The 15,858-nt window shown below is 34.8% G+C and overlaps 1 protein-coding gene across 2 annotated transcripts; it reads right to left on the minus strand.

The window, feature by feature from the left end:
• Window positions 1-2,460: 2,460 nt before the first annotated feature.
• On the minus strand, window positions 2,461-12,643 carry LOC116303612 (uncharacterized). Of its 2 annotated transcripts, none has more exons than XM_089029136.1 (4): window positions 12,534-12,643; window positions 11,547-12,298; window positions 6,059-6,151; window positions 2,461-3,675 (listed from the first exon to the last, which is right to left on the minus strand). In XM_089029136.1, the coding sequence occupies exons 2-4, from the start codon at window positions 11,676-11,678 to the stop codon at window positions 2,779-2,781; spliced, it is 1,122 nt and encodes a 373-aa protein (XP_088885262.1). In that variant the 5' UTR covers window positions 11,679-12,298; window positions 12,534-12,643; the 3' UTR covers window positions 2,461-2,778. The 2 variants fall into 2 exon arrangements, with proteins under 2 accessions (XP_088885262.1, XP_088885268.1); XM_089029142.1 differs by lacking the exon at window positions 12,534-12,643 and adding an exon at window positions 12,393-12,533.
• Between the last annotated feature and the right edge of the window lie 3,215 nt (window positions 12,644-15,858).

Below are 15,858 nucleotides of genomic sequence, written 5' to 3' on the forward strand. Positions count from 1 at the left end.
ATATGTATATGTATATGTATATGTATATGTATATGTATATGTATTGTATATGTATATGTATATGTATATGTATATGTACTGTATACTATATGTATATGTTATGTATAATGTATCATGTCAATATTTATGTTTGTTATGTATGTATATTATGATCTGTATGTACTATGTATCTGTATCATGTATAGTATACGTATCTGTATATGTATATGTTCGTATCTGATCTGTATATGTCTATGTTCGTATATGTATACTGTATCTGTTAGTATATGTTAGTATATGTCTGTCTAGTATCTGTTCTATATGTATCTGTATATGTATATGATCTGTTATATGTCTCTGTCTATGTATCATGTATCCTGTATCTGTATCTGCTATATGTCTATGTCATATGTATCTGTATCATGTTACTGTCTATGTTCTGTCTATGTATAGTAATGTCTCTTATTGTATATGTAATGTATGTATATGTATATGTATATGTATATGTATATGTATATGTATATGTATATGTATATGTATATGTATATGTATATGTATATGTATATGTATATGTATATGTATATGTATATGTATATGTATATGTATATGTATATGTATATGTATATGTATATGTATATGTATATGTATATGTATATGTATATGTATATGTATATGTATATGTATATGTATATGTATATGTATATGTATATGTATATGTATATGTATATGTATATGTATATGTATATGTATATGTATATGTATATGTATATGTATATGTATATGTATATGTATATGTATATGTATATGTATATGTATATGTATATGTATATGTATATGTATATGTATATGTATATGTATATGTATATGTATATGTTATGTATATGTATATGTATATGTATATGTATATGTATATGTATATGTATATGTATCTGTATATGTATATGTATATGTATATGTATATGTATATGTATATGTATATGTATATGTATATGTATATGTATATGTATATGTATATGTATATGTATATGTATATGTATATGTATATGTATATGTATATGTATATGTATATATAACCTGTTTTTTAAGGTCACTATGCTGGGATGCCCATTCCCCCCCAGAACTTACTCTTCACTCTTGGTCCAGGACTTGCCCGAAAGAGCCTAGGGTGTCAGGAATTCGGTTTGATTTTAGAATTCCAAACCTACTTTGAGGCATTCGAGTGCAGTTAAGGCTGAAGGGATTTCCTCTAGAGCTGCCCTTTTTTAAATCCATGTTTGATTTCTTCATTTTTTACCCAGAATAGATGATTTTCTATCAGTAAATTTGCATGAATAAGCCAATTGGGCCATGCATGGCTGGCCAAAACAATAATCGGTGCCTTTATATGGGTTGCAGCTTTTTAAGTATTCTTGTTTGGTTGTTGGTCTCCAAGCATTTGCATGCTATGCCATTTGATTGACGAAATATTGTACTTTTTCAAAGGCATAGAATCAGATCAGCCAAGCCTAGTTCTGACGTCAACACTTCCCCACTGCCTCTGCAAAGCGTTCCACTCTCAGCGCCAAGCTTGGCTTAAGGCTTTGTTTTGTTTTTGATTTTTGTTTTTGTTTTCCCAGGCCCAACACTCAGTCAGTGCATGCGCACCTGAAAAAGTGACAAGATTATTAAGGTAAGAGACCCATTAGTGCTATATAGATGGCTGACATTTTGGTACCAAGGGTGGAGGGGGGAGGGGGGGGGGGGGAGGGAAGGTGGGGCGGAGCTAGGGGTGTGCACAAGGCGCCAAAACAGGAATTGAACTTTCACTTGGAAAGCATTCTAGTGTGAAATCCTGACCACCTAACCAAGCTCATGTTAGGGGGGTGGGGGGTTACCTTTTCATAAAACAGGTTATATATATATATATATACTGATAAATATATAGTCAAAGATATTATATGTGTGTGTGGCTGTTGAAATAGTATAAACTTTCGAGTCAACAGCCACCATCAATCATATTTTCTAATAGTCCCATTCATAAGTCCCTGCGCCATCTTGAAAGGTAGCCGTGTCTTTGCATCGAAGCAAGACGGTTTGTAATGATAGGGACCATTTTTTAACAACTTGGACAATTAGTTACATCTCTATCATTGCGAGCTCACTGTTTGTCTCGCTTTGATGAAAAAACGCGCACCTACCTTTCAAGAAGGCGCAGGGAGGTGTGAAGGGGACTATTATGATATAAGTAAATGATAACGCTATTCTTCGTTTATGTCATCGCAGTCTCTTTGGGAGCGTTGGCGGCATTTAACAAAAGATTTATCAGCATCCATTGTTAAAGGCACCACAATGGCCGCCATGCTTTTGTCTTTTAACTCTCGTGGGAATGCTTGCAACAACCCATCAATTCTTGATATACCTATAACTATAAAGACTATAAACTGTGCTAGTGAACATTAAGAGTAATATATGATAAACTAAAGTAAACTGTTAAAATATGTGTTTGTATATATATTTCCTAATTAGTATTATTGTTTAATCATCCATTTAAAATTTACGTCATAACAAGCGTGAGATATGTATCCAAACCGGTGTTATCTTGGGAAAAGCCATTGCAGCATGATCCCTTGCAGCATGTCGAGATGCAGTTCAATTTGGAGGACATCACAATAGGTTTCCAATTCTCAGGAGATTGAAATTCGTTTATTTTTGTCCTGCAGATTGAGCTGCTTTGACGTCACATGCAAGTGGTCTATTAATGATATTTGCATTTGGAGTCTATAACAAAGATGGCGGAAGACTATTACGTGACATGTTAAGCTATGACATGTTCCTCTTACTGAGATATCCCAGTGTAAACCAGTCGTGGTACTCCTTCTGTGCCTTGTACACTTGTATATTAACACTAGAAGGTTGTGGCCTTGCATTAAACATACAGTATATCACCTGTTGGTCCGTACTCATCAATCCAGAATGTAACATATTGTACACGTAAGACTGGTATTGCGTCACCCATGCAAGCATGACGTCACCTCTACCGACAAAATACGGTCCCCCTACCCACACTAAGTTGTTGAAGACAATGTCTTGGCAATTCACGTTGGTTCGCCTTGAGTATACCTCGGTATACGCTACTCTTTCTTCATTGAATTTTTTTGGAAGACCAAGCGAGAACGGTGGGCCGTTTTCCGGTTGGTCTCTAAAGCATCCAATATCAACCCAACTAAAATATTTAGTTTGGAAGTAATTTTTCTGCACCGCCATTCCCATCATGTCATATTTGCTCTGCATAACACAGGAATACGAAGCCATAACTGTGTTTGGGTGGAACTTGGGGTAGCATGGAGCATCGTAAATATTTTTTATAGAATTTTCTAATTTGAATCCCCAAAGGTCATTTCTTTTGATATGTATTATTTTTGTGAAGCTAGAAGGAAGATAAGATCTCGCTTCCCTGAATATCGCATCGGTTATGTTTTCCTCCACAAATATCACCATAAAGTTGCGTATTTTTGCCAGCCTTCGCATCCATCCCTTGTACATGTCATTGGTATAAAATAAATCTGCCTCTCCTTTTTTAAATTTACCGAGATTGATATATCCCGTTACCATGGTGAGGTTACTGGACAAGTGTGTGCTGTTTGCATAAGAAAAAGCTGGAGGATGGGGCACGCTCAGATTAACCATGAATGGAGGAGTTTGACATGGAACACCAACCTGGAAATAATAAAAAAACTCAAAATAATTACACGTACACCTAATAGACCCTTTGCCAAAATGGCGGCCGCAAATTCGAATGAGTTAGAAATAAACTGAGTGAAAAACCAATATCAGCACTGGAAAAAGCACATTTACTTTAGTAACCCTACAAATATTCATTATGTCAGGTGTTATGTCGGGCGAGAAAACTTAAGTTAACTTAACTTAATTGACAAATTTACAAGAGACGTTGGTATGTCTGGGGGTATAGCGTATACCCCCAGTTACAAACATTTGTAAATTTGTCAATTAGCACCTCTTTTGTGGTTTTGTTCGTGTGTGTGTATGTGTTTGGAGGGGGGGGGGTTGGGGGTGTTTTCATGTTTTTCATTTTTCGTTTTCACCACATCACAAAATGTAAGGGTTTGAAGCCAAGCCATGGCAATTCTGGAAAAATATCTAATTCTTATCTTGATACGATATTGATTTGAATCGAAGCGAAAAAATCAAATATATTAATTCCACTGTGCCTTGCCACCGAGACGTCCGCAGAGCTGAGGCGTCGTATGGACTTTGCACATGACGTCAATTAAGGCAGATCTGCCCTTGGGTGTACGGATTACGCAGGAAAATATTCTAGTCTGAAGACATCAGGGGAGAGACCAGCCGACCCCCAAACCATATCTAAAGCTAATTCCTTGCACCAGGTGTCAGACACGGAATCGTTCGTGAATTCAATGTTTTCTTTTTCGATTTGAAAATGATAGAATAAATATAGAGATTTTCTATTATTGCCTCGTCATAGTGTAGCCGATTCCTGTCTATTCCAATACTTTTCCCAGCTGTCTCCGAAGGGCACATTAGCACCTTAGTAGTCTTATTCTCAAGAGAATGACACGTGGTCTGAAATTTCTGGAAAAATTTACGCTCAAGCTAAGGGACTGTGCAATAATTATCGGGAAGGGGGGGGGGTTCTAAGATTAAGGGGGGGTCAAAAGTTAAATTGGAGTGTAGGGTAGGGGGGTTAGAAGCTAATTGCTTAAATATGGAGAGGTGGGGAGTCAATTTGGGATTTTGTTCACTATAAAATTGAAAAGATGCATAGAAACGTACTATTTAAAATAAACATTCATTGTTATATTTTTTACTGTATAAAGAACACAACTTGTCACAGGTGCAACCTCAAAACCATATGTGTTGAAATATAATTTATAAACTGAGTATCCTTTGTAATAAAAACAGTACAAAAAACAGTCACGACTTTAATTTCTTATACTGTACTGTGGTAAAGTTATGCCACATCGATTGACTGTATATAAGACAACTGACTATGTTCATGTATTTTTTGTTTTGCTTTGTAATAATTCTCCTAGCTTTATGCTCATGATATTTAGTGCTATGTCAAGGATAAAAACAGAAGTTCTGAACAAGCTCCTTGGCTTCCCCAACAAAACATTTTGAAGAAAGGAGATCCCTCAGGCAGGATTTGTCAGTTTGAGATGTAAATATTAGTAGAGTGTCCTCTTCAATATTATCAAGTTGTCGGGTGCCATATATCTTGCTCAGGGCTGTATTCATTTGCTGAAGGATTTCCTCCTAAGGAATTAAATATAACACATGCCCTTTTCTTCCTAAAGTATGTTCTGTTGCCGAGGATTTGCGTTTTTTAGCTTTTTTCTTATTTTCTTTTTTCTTCCGTGAAACTGATGACTTCTGTTTCGATCCAATCATATAGGTAGCATAGTACTTTTCCATTGCTTTATCCATGTTATCCAACAAATCTCTAATGTTTCTTTCAATACCAGTAGTAATAAAGTGCAGTGTTACTGAGTTGAATTTATGATGACAACTCAGTCAAGTTTGGAGTTTCCCACTTCTTTTAGAAAACAAGCTATCATCATGATCAGTTATCTTTGTTTTTATTTGTTCACACTTTTGTAGTATTTCAATGGCCTCATTTTTACGTCTCACAATAATTGCACTGTCGTTTTATAGTATGATGTATGGGGAGGGGGGAAGGGGGTTGATAGTTATTTCATTTCAAAAGGGGGAGGGGTGAGAAGTTATTTTACGTTTAGCACAGAGGGGTTTAGATTTCAATTTAGAACCCCCCTCCCGATAATTATTGCACAGTCCCTAAAGAGGTCTATCGATTTACGAATTGTCGTGATTAAACTAAGCTTTCAATGGCTAAATAAAACTGAAATGTCGATCAAAAAATAGCAGTTGTAATTTGGTTTGGTAAAAAAAATTCAACACAACTTGTAGAACAGGTTATTTTTTCCGAAAATATAATATCTTAGAGTCATTAGCATATTAAACAAAGCTAAAGCTGGCTGCCCCTGAACCACAGGGAACCCAACAAAAGTACTGGCCCTAAAAAAACTGAACTCTTACAAACCTTTGAAATATTGTAATTCATTGGTTCTTTGTCTTCCTGATGCAACGGTTGCTTTGTGTATGTATGACGTTCACTCGTTTTCTGGACTTGCGGCTAAGAAAATGAATCAAGGAATATGATAATTAGTTTTTATTCAAAAGGAGGAGATTTTACTTATTTTCATTTCTGATTTGGGAGGGGTAAAAACCTTTCGACTTTTCCAATAGTGGCAAGGACTTAAGGACGTTCATGGGCATCGTTCGCGCGCATCCTTTCTACGCATAAATTTAGATCGCGCGCTCTAGATCACTCATTTTGATGACGTAATTCCAATGATTTGATAAGTAAAATATCGGGAAAACATTTTAAATCTCTTATAGCTCTATAACAAAGTCGGGGACCCCTCTTTTTTATTCGGCTCCCATATGTATAGGTGTTATGAGCCTTTGTAGACAGGTTTAGGATGTGAGGAATAGAAGAGAAGAGAAGAGAACAGAACAGAACAGAACTTTATTTGTGCCCTCTGATTTGCAGATTAATTGGTACAATTTTGAGAATTATAATAAAACATTTGAGGAACCACTTGCTACCCAAAATATCAATTGGTAGCAATGCTAATCAAGTTAGGTAGCAAATTGGTCATTTGGTACTGTTATTTGATAATTGTTACAAGAATAAGTATAGAAATAGGAAAATCCAAAGACAAATGTAATTGGATTGGAGTAGAAAAATGAAGAAAAAGAAAAAGAAAAAGAAAAGCAATAAAGGAAAAAGAAAAAGAAACCATGGGCGAAGAGTAGTGCATCAGAGTAACTAGTGAGTTTTTAAAATTTGAACTATTATACGTTTTTTAAAACCTGAACGTTTAGCTCTTTTTAATTCATCTTTGATCTTGTTCCAAGTAATGGCACCGACGTAACGGATATTAAATTTACCAAAATTAGTTCTTATTTTGGAAATGTAGAAAGAATCTTTTGAAGCTAATCGTGTTTTGTAGGTATGTATTTTACTTATGGGTAACTGATGGCAGAGTGTTTGAGTGAAAATCATACGTAAATATACAATTGTTCAAATAGATTATATCATTGAGTTTTAGCGGAGCTCCCGCGCGGGCCGAAGGCCCGCGCGAGCGGAGCACCATAGGTATAAAATATGTGGTAAACTATGCAACTAAGTTTTTGTGGTCATCGCATGGGAACCCTGTGCGTAACGCTAAAAGTGTCGCCCGCCAGGTGTACATCGCGTTTCTGATTGGCCGAGCTTTCAAATCACACGTCACTTGGAAAATGACGACTTTTTTTAACGAGCTTTTTAACTATCATTTTTTTGTAAATATTGTAAAAACAAAACAAAAAATTATTGAAGAAACCATGGAAAAAAAGTGTGAAGATAGAGGTTAGGACATTTTCTATTTTGTCTTATTTAGTGTAGATAACATAGCTACAACATTACCGGAAAACGAGCAATAAACTAGCATGACGAACGAGCGAAAAAAGGACTTGTTTTGTTTTTATGGTAAGACTATTCGTAGTTCATACATGATATAAAATAATCATTTGAAAAAGCACTGTTTGAATCCCACAATTAAACAAATCCAAGAGATTTTTGACAAAGTTTAAAGCTAAATAACATTCCTAAAATTACCGGCAAACGAGCAACGAACTAGAATGACAAACGTGCGAAAAAAGTGTACCTGTTTTGTTATTATGGTAAGAGTACTTTCATTTTGAATTTCATTCAATAATTTTATATCTTTCTACAGATAATTTATCTAAATATTGAATGAGCTTTAAAGTTACACGAAATATTCAACTTGAGCTTAAATTTGTGTTGTTGTGAGATGTGGTATTGTATAAAGAGCGGTACCTTGTCTTTCACTTTCAAAAGCTAAGAAAATATTCAAAAACATTTCCAAATGCCAATTTACTGACAAAGAAAATTTTATTTTGTATTTGCATTGCATTTTGCGTTATTTTCTATTTTGCCTCAGTTGTTCTTGTCAAGTATAAATGAATGTAAACTCATTAGTTTTTCAAAAACTTTTGTTGTTAACAAGATGAAAACTGGTAGAATTGAATTTTCAAAATCTAGTAAGCTTATGTTTTCAAGCTTCTCGAAAAATAGTTAAGACTTTTATGAATGAAAATACGGTTCTTGTAAAAACTTAAAACTTTTGATGTGGATAATTTAAGCTTATGCATTTTGCTCACCCTTTTTTTAAACCAGTTTTCAAGTCTGTTTCATAGTCTTGATTTGCCCCGCATAAAAGTTTGGAAATCTCCAAAATTTCGATTTCAATGAAAGACATCCGAGGTAAATTTCACTAAACCTGATATTGTATTGGATTATTTGTAGTTATCTTTCGTTTTATAAGTAAAATTAACCAGGAATTCAAAGCTTTAAAAATGTCGGCCATGGAAAACTTTGTCGAAGAATCTTCCAAGAAAAAAACTAGCCCCTGGGGGGGTTGGTGGTGAGTTATGTACAAAATTCATATAAGTGGTATCGGGAGAGTATTCTCGTGCAAAGAAAACGATGTAGTGCGTTTTGATTCGTTTTCAGTGCATGTCTTCCTCATTATGGGAGACATTATCTTAAAATTGAATAAAAAAATTGAAAATTTTTTTTCCGATTTTAATTTTATCTTCCACATTCATTCAAATTGGGCTCCCTGTGACTTGCGTATCGGGAGCTCCGCTTTTAGGCAGTGCCTAAATATATTTATAGTATTCCCAGAGATTGAAAAAGTGAGCTTGAGGTAGCTCTGAAGTCAGAAAAGGTTATTATTCTTAGGGCTTTCTTTTGAAGTGTAATAAGAGGTGTGAGACTAGATGGATAGGTGTTTCCCCATGTTATAACAGCATAAGTCAGGTGGGGATAAATTAAAGTTTCCCAGCGAGGTCGGAAATTAATTTTTCCGAATTTAATTCCAAGGGATTTCGCCCGCAATAACCTCGTTCCCAAGCACTATAACTTATCTATATTTCTATATCTTAAAGTATAATATAGTTGCTTGAGTATGGTTATGGATGTATAATGGCGAATTTTGCATAGTATACTACGCTTAATTTTCATGACAATATGTTGAATATGATTTTTCCAAGAAAGATGGGAGTATATAAATACACCTAGATATCTGATACACTTTACTTGTTTTACCTGTTTTTGATCAATAAACAGCTTGGTAGTGTGCTTAATACTCTTTTGGCAACGATGGAAAATTATGTAGCTTGTTTTATCAATATTGAGTGAGAGTTTATTTGCCTATAACCGTTTAGAAATATATGGTAGGTTGGCATTTATATCTTTTTCAAGTTGAAGTAGGCTATTATTGGTACAAAAAGATTTGTGTCATCTGCAAAAATATGAACTAAGTCAAAGTAAGAGCAGCAGTTCTTGAAGTCATTAATATGTAAAAGAAACAAAAGAGGACCAAGGACTGACCCCTGTGGGACACCGTATTTGACTGTAAGATATTCTGACTTTGAAGTCCCTATCGATACAAACTGTTTTCTATTGCATAAAGAAGAGACAAGCCATTCCTTAGCTATGCCACGTAATGACTCTCTCCTAAAACTAAAATTCCAATGAGTCAAACCTTTTTTTGCTGATGAGATAAAGTAAACAGAAACGCTTATGTACAATCGTCAACATATTTAGATCCCCTCAGAAGACTCGTAGGTAGAGCCGTATGCATCGAAAAAAGAACTTTTCATTAGATTTCCAAACGAGAGTCATGGAGTCTTGAAGAAAGTTCGGCTAGTTTTGTCATCCAAATAAGCCGTTCTGAATTAGAAGTAGATTGATCGTCGGACATTACAAACAGCTGAAGCAATGTTCTTGTATCTAACTGCGAAGATACAAATCTACTCAATAGATGTCGCTCGAGACTAACGAGAATTCGCTCCAATAAATAATTTGTAATTTACAGACTTGAATGAAGTCAAAAAAAAAAAAGTATTTCTAAACGAATTTCTATTAAATATTTGCTAAGTTCACAGTGTAATTAAAGTGTTTCATGTGAATCCGAAATCGATTGTAAGCCGGCGTGATGACCCTTGAAGGTCAAGATAAGTAGTAACTCATAACGCAACGTTTTTCCAATTCATCACAGAATTCGTTTCCAAACTCAACAAAATAGCAAAGAAGTAAACAAAGTAGGTGTTAAAAGGAAAATAGAAGGACGACTAATCATTTTACCAGCTAAATTGAGCATTTAAAATATGAAATCGAGCGAAATACTTTGAAACCTTCAAATGTCAACAAGCATAAGGACACAGGGAGCCCAATCTCTGAAAAGTTCAACTAGTATCCACGAGTTCGCCTAAGGGCGGTTTGATTAGGATTTATATTAAGTAAGCCATGAGGAACGAGTCTAGAAACAAAGCTATGCTTCTCATGTTTGGCGATATCGTTCAGTGACGCATTAATACTTGCCCAGTTTTTTATTCTAGAAATAAAATAAGCTATACTATCGAACTTTGATCAACAGTAACGGCAGTTTCCAAATTGACATACCAGTGGAGATAATGGCTTCTCAGTTTCACTTCACATCCTAGACCTGTTTGCAAAGGCTCATAAGATCTATAGTGATATGGGGGTTGCTTGACAATTAAATAATTCCCTAGTCTTACTATGTGCAACGAAGAGAATCGAGGCTAATTTTGATACCAAAATCTTTTACAATCTATTAGTATTTTATTTTTTGTAGCGTCACCAAAACAATACTCGAACGGCGTTGTAACTAGCCAAACATGGTTGCCTGTTATGGAGAATTAACTATCTTCTGTAAGGCTTTTCCCCCCAGACTTTTGGAGTGATTCAGTGTTGATTCAGAGCCGCGATTCTTTGTTGGGGGAAAACATAAAATGTTAAGAAAATAGCGAGTGGAGTACTAATTTCACATATGAGAGAGAATGTGGACCTTCAGCTTTGTTTGTCTGAATCATACTGGGGGGTCCAAAATGGCGTGAAATCTATTTATGGTAAAGCTACTAGATTTTCTAATAGGATTTTTGAGATAAATCGATCGATCAAAAATATTCTTTGTCCTTAACGAAATATTGGTAATTTCACTGTTATAGGGTATTGACAAGGACAGGTAGGTTGACTAGTTTCGTTCACCTTGGCTCCAAGGACGATCAAAGCTGTTTCGCTTTGAGGTCAAATGACAACAGGAACTGATTACTAGCTACAACGAAATTCATCTTCTCAGGTTAAGTCAAATGTTATGTTATACGGTTATATCAAATCATTAACTCAGGATGGATATATCAATAAATATCATCATATATAATTAGCACAGTTTTTCTTCTAAGTATATTTTTGAGACAAAACTAAAGTTGTCCTATTTCGACATTTATATTATCGTAACTCATAAAATCTAATCTCTGCTTTGCTGACTCGAGTAGTAAAAACACCTTACTCTGTTATCAAGTTCTAAATCCATTATAACCGATGTGTTTGGATGTAAAAAGGCTTCGGTTTGATTAGAATTGGAGCAACTTACTTGTGAAGAATGTCGGTTCCCCATCAAATTCAACCACTGCTGCTTGTCAATCGCACAGATCAAAATGATTAGAACAATCATTATTACGAAGGTACAAAGAAAGAAAAACCGTTTGGTTGAGTACAAAGTCATTTTTCTGAATCCGGTCAGTTCAAAGCTCGATTAAGTTAGTAGTCCAGAGGTAAACTAACCTCTGATATCTTGAATCCACGATTATCATACCATAATGCACTCGTGTTATTTACATTGTTTTCAAAATGGCGGCTTTAGCCCCATTCACGAGTCGAACAATGGATGACATCGATGAATACCCGTCCTCCCTTTAGCGTCAACTTGAAATATAATTGAGATTTTTGTTTTTTCTTAAGCTTTACTTATTGATTCAAGCATGTTGAAGGTCTAGTAGTACAAAGGCCTTAACGCAAGCGAAACAATTGAAGCACGGTATAACAAAAGAATAGTATTAAGGCAAATTTTATGTGCACGCTATTACTAAAATGTAAAACACATTCTGTACAATATTTGTTTTCACTTGTTGTTTTATGTTGCACAATTTTCAGAAATAGTGTTAAAGCAAAAAGGTCTATTTCTATTTGGACTGTTCGTTTTAGCGGCATTAAATCCGCAGGAGGCATCCATGCGGAGAACAAGTGGTCTGAGGTGCTTTGGTCTTGTTTAAAAATGCCCAGTGCAGCTGATATCTCGTTTTGAGTATATCGCAGAACATCACCAGGATGTCAATTATCGGGGCCCTGCAATTATTAAATCAGAAAAAAACGATTCGCACTGAACTGCAAACTGAAAAAAAGGCATGGACATTATGCTGTCAACAAATGCAAACCTAACCTAAAGACTCGGTGATGTAAATAGCTTATGCAATGAATAGCCATTCTTGACTACTCTAGTCCTCTGTTCAGATTGAATTCCTGACCTGTTTTGGACCTCTGTTTTTTAAATTTTATGTAGTTTCCAATAGCAGTTACTTACTTTTATCGCTTCCAAATCAATTAACGCAACAACGTGTTGAACGGCACAAAATAGTTAATAGTAATTAAGGATTCATTGATGTCACAGCCGATTAATCCATACTCATTAACCATGCGACCCGATCCAGCTGCAGAAGTTAATATCAAAGCATCATACAATACAATTCGTTAATACCGTGTGAAATGAATCCATCTTTTTCTTGAGAACATAGTATATTTGACAATATCTGGCGTTCAATAAAGCGAAATAACGCTTAATAATCGTGTTTCTCCTCGGATAATATAATATTTTGTGGGGGCAAAGAGAATTTCAACTCAAATTATCATATTTCCTTAGACGTCCATCTGCCTTTTACTCAGCCAGCCATTAACATTACGAACTAAGGAGTAAAAAAAAAAAAATCTAAAAGAGATCTAAGGTCGAGAAAGGAGGAAAATAACTGTAATAAGTTCAGTTTTTACCCTGTGTCTTCGAATTCCCTAAGCAAGTCGAGTATACAAGGTTCATAACACCTGCAGGTAAGTAAACTCTTTATTTACTGAGGGTAGCACTAAATAGCAATATGCTAACAAACCTGTGGCCCTCTAATATATAAGATATGAAGATATGTGTATAAAAAACTATAGAATTATGACTACAAGATAAAAAAACCCACACCAAAACTAAGATAAATTATAACTAATAGTGCAGGTGCAATAAGAAGCATCTTATCATAGGAGAAGTTTATGAAAGATTAAAAGAAGAGGTGTTTATCACGGCTCAGATAGGATGTCACAAGGTCTTTTTGACAAGAACATGATTCTAAAGGTAAGAATATACTAGATAAAAGCCGTATAAAAGGATGTCTGAACTTTTTGATGCTTCGGTACAAAAAGAACCTCAGCAGAAGCGCTGTCGTGTTACAGGATGAATGGCTACTTGAAATTAAGGAAAAGAAAGCGCATGATTTAAATGTAAAAATGTAAAGCATGCTAGCAAAAAAGATAATAAATTAAAACACAAATGAAAAAAACAGGTACTAAAGGAAAAATCTCGATTTATAACAGGCTTCGTGTTTGCATAATAGAGAAAAATCAATAATTAATAGATATATAATTCCTACTTTTTACATGACAAGGCCAGGGAAATTCATGGATGATTTAAGCCGAAATTTATAATCGATGGATTGATTGAACTATGATTATTCGAATTCTGTTTTTAATTTTAGCTGTAGTTTGCCGGTTTCAGTAATGGCGGGAGCGATTGTCATCAAATACTGATCTAATAAGTTTTTTTCTCAAAAGAAAATGAACAAGCTTAAGTACATGCTTTGTTTTGTTTTTCTGTTTTTCTCCAGCAGATTTTTCCTTTTGTTTATGTTGTAGTCGTCGTCTCTGTTGCTGTGGTTGTTGCTGTGGTTGTTGTTGTCGTTGTCGTTGTTGTTGCTGTTGTTGCTGTTGTTTGTTGTAATAATCTTTATTGAGGCTACCGACGTCACAAAGTGATTTACAGAGCGTTCCTCTTATAAAATATTTCCAAACAGAAAGAAGACTGTATTAAAAAGCCAATCATAAAAGACTATTTAACAATTATTCGCCGAAGGCGAAGTGATTATCGATGGAATATTTACCGAGCCGCGAGTCTTCGATCACCATAATCGCTGAGCCTGAGGGGAATAATTGTTTTGGTATAAGTTTTAAATTTGAATATCGGAGAAAGTCGAAATTCAGAATAAAAAACGTTTTAGTATTACTTCCGATCTGGAAAACTTTGGAAAACTTCATATAATCATCGCTCCAGCGGTGATTATCGTCTATGAATCAACGGTCGCTAGACCAATCACAGCTCGAAAAACTCTATAGTCAATAAGTCTAAAATTATACTGAAAGTTTATATAAGATAAACATATAATTATACTATAAATATGATGTTGTTGCATGTTCGTTTGTTGTCATGTTTAATCTTGACTTCTTCTTCTTTTTTATTATTATTATTATTATTTTTATTTTTTATTATTTTTTTTTTTTTATCGGTTTTGTCTGTCTGTCACTGATAATTAATTGGTTGCTTGATCGGTGGGAGTTTAGTTGGTTGGCTTGCCGGTTGCTTGGATTTTTGTCGATCTGCTAATCGGTTGGTTGGTTGGTCGGTTGGTTGTTGGTTGGTCGGTCGATCGGTTGGTCTGTCGGTCGGATGGATGGACAAATGGTTGGTCGGTTTTCCCATTATTTGGTTTTCTCTTCCATCGTTTTCTTTTAATTCAAAAAATTGCGTTGATACGCCTTTTTGCTTTCCTTTTTCTGTCTACTAACATTCCCATGTCAACAATTACATCAATTTCCCGGTACTGAAATAATAACAAAACTTATCCGCTCTTCTAAGCCGTTTGTTAATTCTTTCTAATCATATCCTTTTTGTAATCACTACCAAATCCTGCAATCTCATTGGTTCAAAGGAGTGCGATTAATTCCCAATTCGCATCCTTAGGAGCTCTTAATCGCATCCTAAAATATTTTTTTTAAACAATAAAATAAAACAAAAAAACATTTTCTTAATGTTTTTTCGTTCGCATTTAGTTCTTCTACTACAATAAATTGATTATTCTGCACTCTTTAGTGTGTCTTTTTCTTGTATTTACAAAAAGGATATCGGATTAAGTGGTAATATTGAACTTCGTGTCGTGCAATTTTGGTCTGAAATCAAACTTGCAATTACAAATTACAAATTGCACTCCACTCAGTTCAATCACCATCATAAATTAACTTCTACAATATTTTAACTCAAGATAAGATTAATAACAATCAGTGTATTATCCAGCATTATACCTTTCTCCAAATCAGGAAGTCGTTTTATACACACACCTCAAACGAATCACGCTTTTAAATTATTTACTTTCAAGAACACTTTTCCTTCCTAAGTAGATTATTAGTACTTTACCGCCTCCAAATTATTTGAGCCTTACTAAATTGCTCATAATAATTATATTATAAGCTGTAATCGAACTCTCTAGGTCCTAAAGCCGACGTATCTTGATGCTTAAGAGATGATACAACCTTCAGTATCGTTTTCTAATCCCGCCCGTCCATATCGCCCATTATTTATAGACCGGAAAGGGACGTACTGCTTCTTTATTCACTCTTAACATCTCCCACACAGGGACAGATCTTAGCTTAATCTGTATTCACTTTTTCTGAATCTTCCGAGATTTTGTGCTGTGAGACAAAGCATCGACAAGTGATGCTTGAATTAGTTTTGACATACATTTTGGCTTATTTTCTCTAACTTGTTATAGCTGAAGAAAATCCATTCAAGTTTGTTCATTCAAGTTATCAAGTAACTTCTTTCT

The sequence above is a fragment of the Actinia tenebrosa genome, unplaced genomic scaffold (genome assembly GCF_029948245.1).
Source record: "Actinia tenebrosa isolate PJP-AT-01 unplaced genomic scaffold, QUT_ActTen_1.0 PGA_scaffold0__85_contigs__length_37466705, whole genome shotgun sequence".
Taxonomy (NCBI): domain Eukaryota; kingdom Metazoa; phylum Cnidaria; class Anthozoa; order Actiniaria; family Actiniidae; genus Actinia; species Actinia tenebrosa.

Excerpts from the sequence above, each read along its gene's own strand:
- LOC116303612 (XM_089029136.1), bottom strand. The coding sequence starts at position 11,678 with ATGACTTTGTACTCAACCAAACGGTTTTTCTTTCTTTGTACCTTCGTA. Across the intron at positions 6,152-11,546 it reads GGAACCGACATTCTTCACAA|CCGCAAGTCCAGAAAACGAG; the intron begins GTAAGTTGCTCC and ends TCATTTTCTTAG. Across the intron at positions 3,676-6,058 it reads TGAATTACAATATTTCAAAG|GTTGGTGTTCCATGTCAAAC; the intron begins GTTTGTAAGAGT and ends TATTATTTCCAG.